General features: G+C 43.6%; 1 protein-coding gene across 1 annotated transcript in view; it reads left to right on the top strand.

The window, feature by feature from the left end:
- Positions 1-16,508, top strand: part of CUBN (cubilin) — a 1,289,359-nt gene that overhangs the window by 472,587 nt on the left and 800,264 nt on the right. The window contains exon 28 of the mRNA XM_085631507.1: positions 6,828-6,987. Within this exon, the coding sequence (XP_085487633.1) occupies positions 6,828-6,987 (160 nt within the window). The remainder of the gene's footprint in view (positions 1-6,827; positions 6,988-16,508) is intronic.

Genomic DNA, 16,508 nt, shown 5'->3' with positions numbered 1-16,508 from the left:
ACAAATTAGGTCACATTCCTCATTTAGAACAGGGAGGTCCCTGTCATTATTAACCAATCAACTTCAGCACAATTCACAACGTTCACTACGCGCAAAGGAATAAAAGCTATGAACTTTGAGGATGACACCTGTTAATTGAGAATTAAAGGCGGAGAGAGTGCGGGAAATGTAGATGAATAATAAGGCAAAAAGTTTTTTTTGTTTTTTTTTTAAATGTGCCACTCATCTTGAAGCAATAAAAAATTGGCGTGTTTGGGTTAACCGTTTTTAATGCAGACCGATGACACAACTTACAACGGCTTAAAAGAGACATTTAAATAGAAGGCAGTTACATCCGCTATTAAATGATAAAACATTTGTTGTACTGGCAGCATCGCAGAACTACATAAGACGACCCTGGCTAACACACATACAGGCAGGAAACTAAAGCCCTGTAGCGTGTTCAATAGACCATTCCCAATTGTCCCAAATTTACTATACTTTAGGGCCGAGGAACACATTTATTTCAGTGAGTAATCACTCAGTAGTGGGAAACAGGGATGTCCATACAACCACTGGCATGAAACTGTTTTGTCACAAAGGATGTGGCCTAACGGCTAGAGCTGTCTACCTCGAAGCTGGGGAACCGGGTTCGAGTCTAGGCGGGGATACTCAACATCCAGTGATTCTGGGCAAATCACTTAATCTCCCCGTACCTACCAGAAAAATTAATGTGCCCCTTTGTAACTGGTGCTCATGTAAGGCGCTCTGATACCGGTCGAGTTGGTGCTAAATAATGCTAAAAAATAAAAACTTCAGTATCACCCACATGGTGGCACTTTAGAAACCGAGGCAAACTCTGGGACGCTCAACTCCAAATATGAACAGTGTTTAACTACTCATTCCACCAACTAAAATTACCCCCACCCCAAAAATACACTATACTATTTATACTCAAAGACTAACACCCCTAGCTAGTCGGAGCTCTAGTAAACTCCAGGTCGAACAACTAGAACTCTATCTTTATTGGAATGCTTGCATACCAAGATAACAGTATCAAGAGGCCCAGTATACTGCTGCAGGCCTTATCTATGACCTGGACAAATTGCAAGCTGTTGTGCAGCATCACGGAAGCCTCCACTGCCTGGGGGAAACAAGTGTGTCACCTTCATAACACTCCGCCTCATGTTTAAATGTCTTGATAGTTCCACATCAAATACAAACAGAACACTTATCTTTTTTTTTTTAAAATACTCCCAGGAAACTCCTCTCCTACAACTTCAACGTTTCTGTATTTCCTTTAACATACTACAAGTCCTAAGGAAACGACCGATCCATTCAATTAGCTGGACTTAACCTGCAAAACAACATGCCTCACACCCTTTGTAACTCTAACAACTAGCTGTCGTTCAGAAAACAACTGAAAGCCTTTCTATTCTAACCTCTTATTCCCCTCCCTTTAGCTCTCCTCTAGCTATCTCAGCAGCACCTAGAAGCACTGCGAGTCCACTATACAAATAACTATCAATAAACAATAGTCCTAGATGTATCTGGTGAGGAGTACCTGTTACACAAACCACGAGTGTTTCCTCTGTTCTCAAGAACCCTGATGTATGTCAACTTCAGCAAAATTCCTGCGGTTTGGTGGTACCAGTCAGAGTTCTCGGAGACTGCTTGCACCTAATCATAACACCAGTAGAGCTGCCGTGTGCCAGCGAGGAGTGGGCAAAAAGAAAAAAATTGTTAGTTGAAACAAAACATATGGACCATAGTAAAGTTATCCCCCGTAGCAGAGTCAATCACCTGGGCGGGAACAAAACAGCCCAAAGGCGGGACAAATTGACACTATGTATCAACAAAAAAAAAATGGAATTTGCAAAGGCAGGCCATACAACAAATGAAAGGCGATGGGCATGTTCAAACATTCCACATGGAATACAAAATGTCTTGCAGAGCAGCACATGGGCGCTGACTCTAGGCTCGACCTAAACATGCAATAACTGTGTTGCAGTCTAGTTAAACTTCCAGTAGCGTGAGGTGCTCTGTCTGCCCAGCCTAAGCACATCACTGCCTCATGATTTTAGGTTGAGCACTGTCATAAGGAGAAGGGTGACAGACACCCAACCCCCATGTCCAATCACTTCTTAACATACAAGATATCAGTTGTGTTAATTTTATAGTGACGTGGGAATGGGATTATGAGCACCAGCTACTTCCCCTAAGCCTACAGAAAACTTCAATAGGTGATAACTGATAATGGGTTTCTGTGAAGGTAGACCTAGCTTGGATAAGAAACAGTGCACTATAGTAATTGTATTGAACCTTGTTGTAAACATTTCCAAGCCTGATTGGCATGTATGAATTGATAGGTTTGAATAGATCAGGAATGGTCACTGAATCCATTTTATACTTGTATGTATTTGGATTTTTATAGTGCACTCCAATAATTATGTCAAAGAGCTTGAAGGCATGGCAGCAGTAAAAAGGGTAGCCAGGCTGCTGATTGGTTGGCAAGGCAGAGAGAAGGAGTCGGTGCACTTGGAGTACTCCAGGTTTGGGCGCTCACCTTTTCCTGAGTTTCCTCTTCTCCTGCCTGTGCGAACTCCTGGATATGTGACAATGAGATGCTGTTTACTCTTTGAAGTGAAAGATGGTGGGCATCAAGTGGGTTTTTAACCAGGGCAGTATTCCAGATCATTTGTGCAAAAGCAGCAGTCCTGGTGTGTGGGTTTCTGTTTTGTGCTTTTTTTCGATTTCAAGTCTGGGAATGCTGCTGCAGTGGATTTTGCGTATTCCTCTAGATGGTTTGACCTTGTTGAGCTTAGATGCTAGTTAGCATAGGGTGTCACCGCTAACTGAGTGGCAGACAACACTGAAGGTTTTAAAGGTGGCATAGGCGAGTGGAGATAGCAATTTGAGGCCCCTGTGTACTCGAGTGATTCTGTTACATTTTCACAAATCTTTGATGATTTATGTGGTTGCATGTTGAATGCTTTTCAAGGGCTTCAGATAAGTTTCTGGGATTGACCAAGTAGGACAACGCTCCATCATGGTGAGATTGGACCAGGGCCTACACAGCAGTTCGGAAGTCATCTTCTGGGAAGAATGGCTTCACTTCTCCTCAGAGACGGGATTTCTGATACAAGACTGTCTTGTTTGAGGTGAGGGGTTTGAGTGTAAAGTGAATAGAGAAGTTAGGGGACATTTGTTTTTTATGAGTTTCGGTTTGAGGCAGTCCATGTTTATTTTATCAAGACATTACTAAACTTCGCTATATTTCTTCACTCATTGTGAGTACATGACTCACAGAACTGAAAATAAAATAAAAGCAGACATAATGACACTAAAAAGAGGGTCTGTAATTGGCAAGCACCATATTTTTTGTGCGATAAAAGAAGCAGGATTTAAGTATTAAATTGAACATTGCGATATTAAGCACTCCAATGAAGACAGCGGAATGACTCACGGCCAGTAATGGCAGATACATACCTTTTTCTCCAAGATTTCAATGCTTATGTTTCTGTTTCTCCCTTTTTTTCAATTTAAAAGCTTCTACTCCCAGTCGTTTGAATGTTATAATAGCTTTATAGTTTTTCTACCTCGAAAAGTGTTGGCTGTTAAATGCCCTTGCCCTCGTCACACTCTTGTTATAGGCCCTTGTCTGGACTCTGGCCTATAAATAATTTCTGGGCCTTTACTTTAGCGGGCTATACCGACTATTAAAGGCCCGCTGCAGCATTAAAAGGCCTCAGGCTCCCTGAAGCCTTTGTTCACAGCCACAAAGAAGCATTGGAATGTTGGAGCTCCGGGCTTATACCAGCCATTATAAGCCCAGAGCACTCCATTGTTTTCAATGGAGCTTCCAACATTCCAATGTTCTAATATAGCCTTATAGCCCGCCATAGCGGGCTATACCGGCTGTTAAAGGCCCGCTGCAGCGTTAAAGGCCCGAGCCGAAGGCGAGGGACTTTAACAAAGCAGAGGGACTTTAAAAGCCGGTAGAGCCCTGCTACGAAGGGCTATAAGGCTATTAGAACATTCTGCCACTAGAGGGCAGAATGTTCTAACAAAACAAAGCCTTCAGGGAGTGCGAGGGGATTAGCCAGAGCTGTGAACAAAGACACATTGGAATGTTGGTGCTCCGGGCTTATACCAGCCATTATAAGCCCGGAGCACTCCATTGTTTTCAATGGAGCTCCCAACATTCCAATGTTCTAATATAGCCTTATAGCCCGCCGTAGCGGGCTATACCGGCTGTTAAAGGCCCGCTGCAGCGTTAAAGGCCCGAGCCGAAGGCGAGGGACTTTAACAAAGCAGAGGGACTTTAAAAGCCGGTATAGCCCTGCTACGAAGGGCTATAAGGCTATTAGAACATTCTGCCACTAGAGGGCAGAATGTTCTAACAAAACAAAGCCTTCAGAGAGCGCAAGGGGATTCAAATCCCCTCAGGCTCCCTGAAGTCTTTGTTCACAGCCAGAGCTGTGAACAAAGACACATTGGAATGTTGGCACTCCGGGCTTATACCAGCCATTATAAGCCCGGAGCACTCCATTGTTTTCAATGGAGCTCCCAACATTCCAATGTTCTAATATAGCCTTATAGCCCGCCGTAGCGGGCTATACCGGCTATTAAAGGCCCGCTGCAGCGTTAAAGGCCCAAGCCGAAGGCGAGGGACTTTAACTAACGCAGCGGGACTTTAATAGCGGTATAGCCCTGCTACGAAGGGCTATAAGGCTATTAGAACATTCTGCCACTAGAGGGCAGAATGTTCTTACAAAACGAAGCCTTCAGGGAGCGCGAGGGGATTGAAATCCCCTCAGGCTCCCTGAAGTCTTTGTTTACAGCCAAAGCTGTGAACAAAGAAATATTGGAATGTTGGTGCTCCGGGCTTATACCAGCCATTGTAAGCCCGGAGCACTCCATTGTTTTCAATGGAGCTCCCAACATTCCAATGTTCTAATAACTCTTAATGCCATTGATGGTTACAATGCTACTATAAGTGTTTTAATGCCAACACTTAAGATGTGTCCAGGAAGGTGGTACATTGCACATATGTTGGTGATCCTGTGGATCTTTTCCACAGCCAAAGATGAAGATGCCTATGTGTCTTAGGAAGATTTAGGACTGTACCACCTTAGCAGTGGTGGCTGCTAACTGTTAGCAGCAGTGGGTGGGGTGGAGGGAAGGGGAGGGGAGGGGAAGGGAAGAGGTAAAGAAAAAAAACACATATGTCCTGTCCGGCCACCTGGCTGGCCGCTGCCACTTCTATGTCCTCTGCCTGGCTTCTTGGGGGAGGGAGACAAGAAGCAGGAAGCACCAGGGCTCCCTGCAGCCATTCCGATATGGCACTCAGTCAGGGGCTGGAGGGGTGGGCATGTTCTCCACGCAGGTTGTAATGCAGCCTGCATGGAGAACATGGTATGTGCGCATGATTGTTTTGGGCGGCCCGAGACGGCTGGCCAAGCACTCATGCTCACATTGGGAGTGCAAAGCACTCCTCCCCCTGCTGTGAGCGTAGCCCCGCCCCACAAAGATGCCTCAATGGGGAAAACTAAAATGATAATAACCTTGGGTTATTATCATTTTATTTTTCCTTTTTTTACACTGCGAAAAGCAGTGGGCCGACGCTCCTCCGCCTTTGCGGAGGAGCCACCACTGCACCGTAGCATTCAGTTTATGGTTAAACTAATGCAATATATCAAAACCTGAAACTGGGGATTATGTGGACTAGACTAAGTGGCAACGGAACCTCTATTTTCACATCCCTTTTCTTTAGAAAGTTATAGCTTTCAGTTAAAGGTGTCTGATTAGGAGAAACCTAAAAGTATTTATCTTAAAACCACATGCAACAGGGAAAGTGTGATGTACGGACATAATCAATAGAAGTGCATTTATTTTTCAAAATGCCTACTGTGCTTCTGGGCGAGTCTAAAGTACCTAGGGAACTTAAGCGTTCTGAACTGAGAGTGGTTCCGATTTAGATTCATCGGGTGGATACAAATGTGGGAAGCAAACACTTAAATCAACTACTAACGGTGATTTTGGAGAGGATTGTGAGGGTCTGTAGTAAAATCGGTAGTGAGTTTTTCCATGCAGTGACTAGGGGTCCATTTTTGATCTGGTGACTAGGGTTAGTGATTGAGAAATCTTCTCCGGAATGAGCATAAATAAACTATACATTTGCAATGGCTGATTCAAAGAAAAAGGATGCGACTATGATGGATTCAGTTGTAGTAGCGTAATATCATCACTCTACGTAACATTACATCTCTGTTCAAAAGAACAGAATTTCTCTTGGTAACACTGGGGCAAGTATTGGTGCAGGACACTGACTCATACTGCATAGGAGAGTATGTATGCATGAAGGAAGAAACCAGCAGACACTTGTAATCTCCCAGTCCACGATAAGGCAAATAGTCAATCCGAGACCAGCTCTGATGAGTGGTCCCAAAAAACTACAATTGAAAGGAGAGTCTACTCACATTTCATACAACATAGCTAATGATCTCAAAGACATGTAAACAAGGACCAGTGGCTTCGTTCATTGCTGGTGGAGCAACAATTTAGGGAAGAAAGCTAAGGTAATCTACATTCATAGCTTAATAACTGGTGTTTAAATTCCTACATAGATTCAATTGTGGTCTGTTCTTCAGTATTGAGATTTTTTTATGATTATGAAAGTACATAGAATGCACTAAATAAGGTAAAGCATTGTATTACAAAGACATAAACATGTTAATTATAAAAACACTATTTTTATGGAAAGAGATTTTTGTGGATTTTATGTACTACAATTGCAAATAATTGTTTGCTATAAATGACTTTATTTTTCATACGTTAAATTTCAGCTCTATGATGGACCTAATGCGCAGTCAAACCTCATTGGCACGTTCTGTGGAAATAATTTTCCTCCGGCTGGTGGTACAACGGGTACTAAGCTTCATGTGGTGTTCCACTCTGATTTTTCTGGTGCTAGAAATGGATTCCAGATGCAGTGGAGTGTTAATGGTAAGTCAGACTTCATGCTGTCTATTTGACCTTTTCCAAAAACAGGGAGAACATAATTTCAGTAGCTGGTATTTGAAAGCCAGGTTCATGTTTAGACCTGTTTGATTTCAAGTTGTACAGATTTTACATGTTTTGTATTGTTTTTAGTTAAAAATGCATGCACTCAAAGCAGATTTTGAGTGTACAGTTCATTAATGGCCTAGTCAGGACCACTTAATCATCCTGTCCAGTTAGTGTAAAGATCAAGACAGCATTCCTTAGTTAAAACACTGCACAGTGTCTAGCAAAACGATCATTGTCAACACCTGGCACCGTGGTGACCCCTGTCTTTTGAACATATGCAAATCAAACACATTCAGAAGCTTGGAGAAGACTCTGGCACCTTGATTGAGCATAGTAACTTTGGTGGTGGAAAAGCTACTCCTAATAACATTGACCTAATAGGTTACAGCTGCTTCTCTACTCTCAGATTTTACACTCCTGATGTTAAATACCCAGTGCTATGTAACTTAGGCCTTGAATTTAGTCAGAAACTGCTGAGTTGGAAGCTGTTAGTTGGGGTAGGAGCAACCAAAAAGTGATGGATGAAAACCTATGAGACTATACCATTTAACTGCTGCGAATTTAAAATTTTCATTTTGTTGTTTTGTAGCTTATCGGTACCAATGCAAAAGGAGACTCAACATATATCATTTATTTAGGGAAAGTAGTGGCCTAGTGACTATTGATGCGGGCATTGACACATAGGCGATCAAGTTTGAATCCTGGCTTAGTTTCAACATCATGTGAATTAGGAAGCATCACTTATTCTCCCTATACTTTAAAAGAAAATAACTATGACATAGTCTGGTTCTGTTGTGAAGCTCTCTAATGACCTTGGGCCAGGTTCACACTATAAAATGCAATTTAAAAAAAATCACTTCCACTGAGCAGACACATCCACATTTCTATGCCACATTCCATCTGTTCATGACTGTGGAGCAGCTAAATGAGAGGGATTTTGTGCATGCGGGGGATTGGTTGGAGAGATAAGACCTGGAACTTGAGCCACCGCATCATGGGGTTAGTGCCTTTTGGCATATGCACTGTCAGCATGCTGACATTTCCACAACATGATCACGATAAGGTGCAGTTATGTTATAATGCCACCATAGTGGCCAGCTTTCCTATACCCTGCAGCTGTGACCTCAGGCTGCATGGCAACTAGTGTACACAAAATAAGCTCCGTGATATAAGTGTGTTAAAAACTGATGTGCATCCTACAATAGTTTATTCGCTAGACATGACACTTGGTGATTAAAATCAATTCACCCTCCCCCCCCCTCTTTCATGCTCTCTCTCACCCTCCCCTACCTCTTTCCCTCTTTCATTCTTTGTCTACTTTCTCTGCTCCTATCCCCTCGCCCCTAAATCTCTCCCCTTGCCTGCTACACCGCCTAGCCCCCCCTGACCCTTGTGCCCTTTGACTAAGCACTGCTTCTCCCCTTGTTGGGGAAAGATCCAATTACTTATACTCTGGAGTCTTAAGTGATCCCTCTGAGAGAGAGTCCACAGCGCCAAGGGAGCCACGCACAGTTGAGGTATGGTATGGCGCCCCTTGCCAAAGCACTCCCTCTTCCCTTTTGGGGAAGGATCCAGTAGGTAGGCCTTGGAGTCTCAGAGACCCCTCTGAGAGAGTCCACTGCGTAAAGGAAGCCTCTCGCAACTGAGTTGGGGGAATGATACCACTTCCCCTGGGATCACAGCTTACTGGACTTTGGACGCAGCTTTTACTCGTCTACCGGTTTGTGCCCCCTTCACCCTCCCCCTCTTCTTTCATGCTGTCTCTCACCCTCCCCCTTCCCTCCTTCATTCGCTGTCCACTTCCCCTGCTCCTACCCCCTCTCCCCTGAATCTCTCCCCTTGCCTGCTTTTTCCCTTGCGCATATGTCCTTATTGTTTGTCTCGACCTAACATGTAACTATGTAGCTATGCTCTAATAACTGTGTAACCTTTGTAACGATGTCATCTGCAACTCTGGTCTGCTACTCATGTAAAGCGCTCTGATACCTCCGGGTCTAGCCAGCGCTATATAAAACCTTTCAAATAAATTGTGGAGATAAGGGGAATTAGTACCCTATCACCACTGTTACCGTCAACATGTTTCTGCCTTGTGGCTTAATTAAGTCCGTGGCTTTCATCAGGACGGGCATCCAGAATCCTAAGGAGGCAATGTGCTTTGACTCCAAACCCGAATGACCTGTGTCTACCTCTTAACTAATCTCGCTTTCCAATACCCCAATGATGGGTTTTCTATGCCCTATGGAAGAAGGGCACAGGGACCCCTGTATTCACACTTTCGTCACAGTGCGTCCGTTACGGCAAGCCTAGATGCGTCTGCTCCTTCCTCCTGATGTGTCACGTACATCACATATCTCTATAAATTGCAAAATTATTGGGGAGCTTATTTTGGGCACATATATTGTGTTGTGAGGCCAGCTCACCCTTGTAACCCCAGAGCCTCTAGTTCCCTACCTGGTGTACCTCCTGGGGCAGTGTTTATATCCATGGCAACTAGCCCATTGTGTAATCTAGGGGATCATTCTTGGGGTCGATTCATGAATATGGCGCACCTTTCAAAAGTTGTGCCGGGTGAAAATAGAGACAGTATTACAAAAAATGCACTGTCACACGTGCAGTCGCGGACTCGCACTGTCCCCACGGCAGCACATTCAAGTGAAATATAAAGCAGCTGTTCAAAAGCTGCTCCGTGTTTCCCAGTACAGGTGAAAATCTGCTTGCACTTTAAGAGGGGAGAGAGATCCCCTTGCAGGCTTGTGCAGCAAATGAGTGCTCACGCCTGCAGGGGGATATCTGGGGGCATCCATGGGACCCCCTTTCGTTGCCCAAAGGACTGCCTGTAGGAGACGCAATGAAAGTGAGCCACCTTTTTGTGGCGCACTTGCAGTGAACCTCCTAAAGGCATGTTTGCCTCTATGCCCCCGTACATAAAACTGTACGGGCGCAGAGGCAAAGTGATTCCCTCATTTGCATGGGGCCATTCCCCAATGACATGTGCGCCAGCACTATCAGCATTACAGAAGGGGACGCACAAGCGTCTGCGCTCCCCGCTATAATACCAAAGTGCCCAGGGGCAGTGGCGTAACGAAAGTTGAAGGGGCCCCCCTGCAAGGTACACAGAGAGGCCCCCGCTCCGTATTTAATCCGGAGCTCTCTGGTGTGAGTACAGTGCTGAGGGGGCCCCCTGCAGATCGTGGGCCACCCCGCACTGCGGGGGATGCGGGTGCCTGTGTTACACCCCTGCCCAGGGGGCACACAAAACAGGCACACATGCCGGATGCGCACCTGGGGCACTTTCTGTAATGCGGCCCCAGGTGTTTAAATTTGAGCGTGAAGCGGGACCCGGGGTAGGAAATGGCAGTGACATTAACAATTTGCTAATTTGTTCATAATTTTCAATACGAATCCCAAGATTATAGACACACACTCACTAATCTTTAGTAAATTCTAGTATTTAGGTATATAAAAATGAAAGTTATGTGTCTTTACCAAAAATATAAATGCCTGTAGTTTTAGTGAAAGGGAGATGCTTCAGAACTGTGATTATATACTTAGGTATGTATGCCTACTGCCTCTCCTAGGGTATAAGGCCATCAACCACGACTCTCCAGCCATCTCTGTCCTGGGATCAAGGGCTGAATTTGTTAAAAATGAAGCTTATTTCACAGAATTGCTTGAATCATTCCACAGCAAACAATAGAGGAGAAAGCTGAAGCCGCTGCATTGTAATCGGCCTGTCCGAGCGTGGACTCGGCTATCAAATTAATCGCCATGGGCCGATCACCCTGTCTGGATTCCTCATACACAGCTATTCATCTCTGGCAGCTTTCCAAAGCCCAAACCTCCTCTGCTGCCTGATGTAATAAAATTAAATGAAAAACAAAATTGGGCTGCACCCCGCGTGCTGTGTGAGAGGCAGCTGCAGGCCGCTGCCGTCTCTTTTGTTGCATGCTCCAAGGGGCCTCTTGTTGACTGGATTTCCTGGGTTTGGCATTCAGACAGGGTCATGAGGTTTTGTTGGGAGCAGGGTGACATGTGCAAAGCCAGCGTGGATTAATGGAATGCAGCGCTCTTCTGCCGCAGAGCGAGGGGGTCGGCCTTCAATAGAGGTGACGTCACCCCAAGAAGTCTCCAGAAGCCCACTCACAGTTAACTCTTTGTCCAGACAGATGACCTCATCCTTCATGGTGGTGTTTTTCATTAACTTTTTTTCTTCAGTTTTTAGACGTTTCCAGACAACGGGCAGCACAATCTTCTTCGTGGTGTGTGCTCCATCAAGTGGTCATGAAAACTATTTGCGTGAGATGAGGTTTCGTTACTTTGAGTAGAAAAGGCCATTAGATATTGTCAAATAGAAAACGCCATTCGATATTTTTTATTCTTTGAAACACATTGAAAGACGAGGGGTTTAATTAAACCTGTCTTCTTTTGAGGGTTTGTTATTTCTACCTATGTTTTATCTCATTCATTAATTACTTTTGTCGTTAGTTTTTCCCTAATTTGTGTTTGGTTTGGTTGATTCCATCTTTTTTATTTTACTATCGACAACTGTAGGGTTTTGGTTGTCAATGGAAGTGCATTGATGCATTTTAAAATAAATGAATCTGTGGGAAAATTGTTAAATAGTACAGTTCGCTTAGCTAAAATATTGGGGCTGGGTCCATTTAATGCATTCGTTCTTTTACGCACCCTCGCATACTGACACTACTGTTTTTCATTGCCGCTTAATCTGGCACGTGTCAGACCTTTGACACATTCCTAATTACAAATTGATTGCAGACTCCTCCAGCTGTCAAATGCCCGGAGAATCCTTGAATAAACACTCTAGTGAGCTCACAAGTGCAACTACTGAACTGCTGTGCTTGAGTCATTTACTTACAGCAAATCCAGCAAGAATAAACTATCAGGTTCCTGATTGTTGCTTTGTTCATGAAACGCCTTGCAAACGTATTCAGAGAAAAATGCTGAGATTGTGTGTTGTGTACATCTAACCTTGCTGTAAAGATGCAGATAGAAGAGCTAAACTATTTGTTGTGAGTTGTCTTGTATGATAAGACTCTAGGGGTTTGCTCCTTTTGTGCCTTTTTGTTTTCCATCAAGGAACCAAATGCAAAAATGTTCCAGGTTGAAGAAAATCTATGGAACGTAGGAAAATGCTACTCTGCAGGATGTCAGACACGCAATTATAAAATATGGTCGTATTATCATGTGTCATATATATTGTGTTGAGCATAGAGACTCAGATTGTCCTGTAGTCCCCATGGCTAATGCAGTGTAGGGAGTTATGACTTCAGGTACAATGACACACATTATGGGGCCTATTACGCTGTCGGTCGGAGTTTCCTCCGACCGACACCATGGCAGAAAAAGGACCGACCTCCGGGCGGTGGTTCCGACCCACTCATTATTATGCGAACGCACATGGTGCAGTCGCATTCTCCGATTTCTCTATGCGAGCTTGTGTTACAGTCGTAAACCAGCCGTAACACAAGCTCCCATAGAGAAATCGGAGATTGTGTTAATCCCTGCACCCCGTGGCAAGCACCTCACGGTGCCTGTCACAAGATGCAGGGATTAACAGGGGGGCACCATTAGGGCCCCCTCATCCCCCAACTGCAGGCCGCAAGGTAAAGGGGGCCCTGCTAGGGGCGACCCAACACGCTTTCTGACAGGGTTTCCATGTGGCAAGGCCAGCATGGAGAGTAATCCTGCCGGAAGCTGTGCATTGTAATTCGTATGGCGTAAACCTCCATCCATATGGATTACAGGCCGGTTCCGACTGGCCAATGGGCTCCTTGAGCTCATCGGAAGCCAGCCAAAATGACCCGTCGGTTTCCATTCCGACCGGCTGTATTGTAATCAGCCTGTCGGAACTGACACCGACGATGTCGGTCATAAAGCCTTTGACCAAAGGTTGGAGACTTTACGACCAACATCGTAATCAGCCCCTGTATGTATGTGTGTGTGCGTATGTGTGTGTGTCTTTGTGCATATGTGTGTGCAATTTGCATAGACTAGATACAAAAATAGAATGGTCATAATGGCCTTTCTTAACTATGAACAAATGTTACAGACCCAAAACATATTGGGTCTGTGGTTAAGCAATTTAAACAAATTCATTTTTATATGAGAGAGACAGGAGTAAATATGTGTTTTCATAAATACCAGAGAGGAAACAAAACACTTTTTTTGAGGGGAAGTAATCACCTTTATCTTTCCTTTTTGAATAATAAAACAATAATACATGTAAATACAAACAACATTTCAATTGATTGTTGCTCAGAAAGGGTGCATAGGAGTGCTCAAGTGCAGAATGAACGATAGAATGAAAAATCTGGAGAAAAAAAGGGTGTGAACAATTTTTGTCATCTTTTACATAGACACGGGCTGGTATAACTTTAAGATAATAGGCCAGTGTTCAGTAGCCTGTTCATAAGTGTCCGTATTGGAAGATAGTGATCGTCTAGATGCACAATCCAAGGGGGACTAATACATTGTAATCGAGGCCAAACATTAGCTCGTGTCGACGTTTAGACCCTACTTTAGCATAGAGGGTTAGTTTGGACCTCCAAGCCCAACTCCACTAGAGAATTAAGTTTTACTCTTCCAGAGAACATGCCTATCATTGTGTATTTCATCATGCGCATTGCACTAGATGATGTCAACAACTTAAGCACTTGAATGCGATTGTTCAAAATAATTGTGAGTTTTATAAAACATCAATAACTCTGAAGATCAAATAAGGCCATGGCAGATTTCAGGACATGGAACTATCCATGTGCTGCTTCAAAATCATGAAAACCAAGTAATGAATATTTCTCTGAACACAAATCAGTCATAACCAAAAGAATATAAGATTTCAAACCCAAAAGGGACACCAATGGTAAGCATGCTGTTCCAAATGGGGCCGTGCATCATTTGATGTCACTTATTGGGAGTATTTTTCCTCATTTAGTACCTCAGGAGGCTGTGCTGTTTCTTGCTCTTCAACTTGTATGTGAATACATAGAGGCAAATCACATGAAGGCATGGTCAGCCATTTCATTAATTCAATCTATGTGTGATTTCAGGGCAGTTGCAAGACAGGGAACCACAGACAGTCCAGGCAACAATTGTTAAACCAGCCCTGCTCCCTTCCTGATCTCTTATCTCATGTTCTCTTCTTTTGCCTTTCCTCTTTCTCCTTGATCCTTCCTAAAGCACCAACTGTGCCTTCTGCAACTCTCCCTGGGAAAACTGGATAAAGTAGCAGAGGCCTAGCAGCAACCCTCTGCCTTCAAAAGTTGCCCTTAAAAGGCTCCAGTCAACCAGGGAAATGCCCGATGGACAAATGGGTACTCAAGAGCTGGTTCAAGGTAGTACTCTATCCAGCTATTTGACTGAGTTGGACATGTGTATTTATGAGTACTGGCTTAAGCTAAATCTACATAAATTTGTAGATTTATATAGGGCAGCTTATCACCCGTGAGGGTATCCAGGTGCTGACCATGGGCATGGGGAGCTTCAGTGATTTGCCAGAATCAGAGGATGTTGAGCCAACACAGAGACTCGAGCCCGGATCCCCAGTTACCGAGTCGGCAGCTCTGACCGCTGCACCACATCGTAGATACATGTGATGTTAGCAAAATTTGAGCATTATTTAAGTTTATAAAGTTTAGGACAAGTGAATTGTGCGCCTGGATTAACAAATAGAATTCAAGGATTAAAGCCTCAGTGATTGCTGCAGCGTGTAATTTGTTCACAAGGTTGCCAGTTGTCAGCAGCAATGATCCTTTTTGGGGACCAGGACATATTTTTCACCATTAGACTTTGACCCAGAGCAAGAAAGAGAAAGGCAGCAGAGGAAGAAGGAAGGAGGAAGAGATAATTATGCAATCAATGACATGGGAATTACCTGCAAGAGTCGGATCCAAAGGCAGGAAGGTTTGTCCGTTGGAAGAAGGAGGAATTGGGTGGAATGAAGGAAGGCTTGCAGTCTTGGCATTTTACAACCCTGCAATTTGGTATTGTTGGCAAGGGACTCCTAACAAAAACTTTGGACCCCTGCACTTATCTATTTTACATATTAAGCACTTGATCACTTAAATATAATTTTGAAGTGAATGCCTGCTGCCCCCCCAAGCTTCTCACCCCAGATCAAAGCCTCCTACTTAAAAGGCCCTCACACATATGAGTAAGTGATCTGTGGAGATGTGGCAAGGCCCTGACTATTGCAAAACTGATTATAGATTAATTGTGAGTACGACTAATGAAGAGAAGTGGCCGGTGGAGGAGGAGAACAGGGAACCGATTTGGATGATATGGATGAAATCCAGAATACACCTAGACAATGTGTGACAAATGGGATGATTCCTAGTAGTAGGTTGAAACAAGACTCATAGTATGATTTTTTATTGTCATTTTAAAGAAGGCATAAGTTATAAGTGTGGACATTTTACAAATATCGTTTTCTAGTGTAAACTGTAATAGTTCACAGGCAGAACATTCCTACTAGACAGTCTCTTCATAGCAAAAAGGCGGTAAATTACACGATAGTCTAATGGTTATGTAGATCAGCAGTAGATCAAAAGGTGATCAATGGATCAATACAATGAAGTACATTAGAAATGTGATGAAAATTGAATGAAGAATATCTGGGCATCTACAACCACGAAGGTAAGAGAAACACCAGGAATACAACAACTGTATCTAGAAACCAGTAATGTTGAGTCCAATTGTAAACAAAAGCAAGTTAAACTTTATACCGTTAGCTGTTGCCAATGCTCCAGCAGTGATCTATAACCTTGCTTCTGGGACAAAGTTTCGCCATCCTTGATACCAACAGGATTTGACGCTAGCTAGAAATTTTAAAATAAATACAATTATGAACTGGTTGAACAAGATTTGTTTTTACCTGTTTTACTATGAGAAGAAGGGAGATCCTGCAGCAGTAGATGAATTTGGTGAGGTGCTTCTTGGCCTTGCTACCACGCAACAGGGTTAAGCAATGCCAAGGATTACTGGAGGGAGAAGAATTAAGTTGATATCAGGTGTCGAAGGTGTCGAAGGTGCCTTGACCACATGCCTAAAATAGTAGGGGAAGCAAAGACTTCACTCAAGTGGTGTGGAAAGATTTTATTAAGGATGACACTCATAGGCAGATCCTCAAAATAGGCCTACCCATAGTTCGCAGAGTGTCCTCTTTTTCTTGTGTTTACACCCTAAAATTGTTTATCCATTTAAAGGGGCAATATTTTCTCACGAGTGCTTGTTGATCCTAGCAATGTATGTGCCGTTTATGTGCCATTTTGTTACAATTTAAATTCAAAAACCTTTTTCCTCATGGGTTTAAAACTAGGTGGATGTTTTAGAACTTTTTTCTTGAAACAACTTAAGAGGCATGAAAGTCACAAATTAAGTTTGAAAATCCACATGCAAAAACTATGCGACCCACAAGTAGTAATAATAGTTTTTGCAAGAAT

This window comes from Triturus cristatus, chromosome 10, assembly GCF_964204655.1.
Source record: "Triturus cristatus chromosome 10, aTriCri1.1, whole genome shotgun sequence".
Taxonomy (NCBI): Eukaryota; Metazoa; Chordata; class Amphibia; order Caudata; family Salamandridae; genus Triturus; species Triturus cristatus.
Note: the sequence above shows the minus strand (reverse complement) of the source record. Positions and strands in the feature narration are given on the sequence as shown.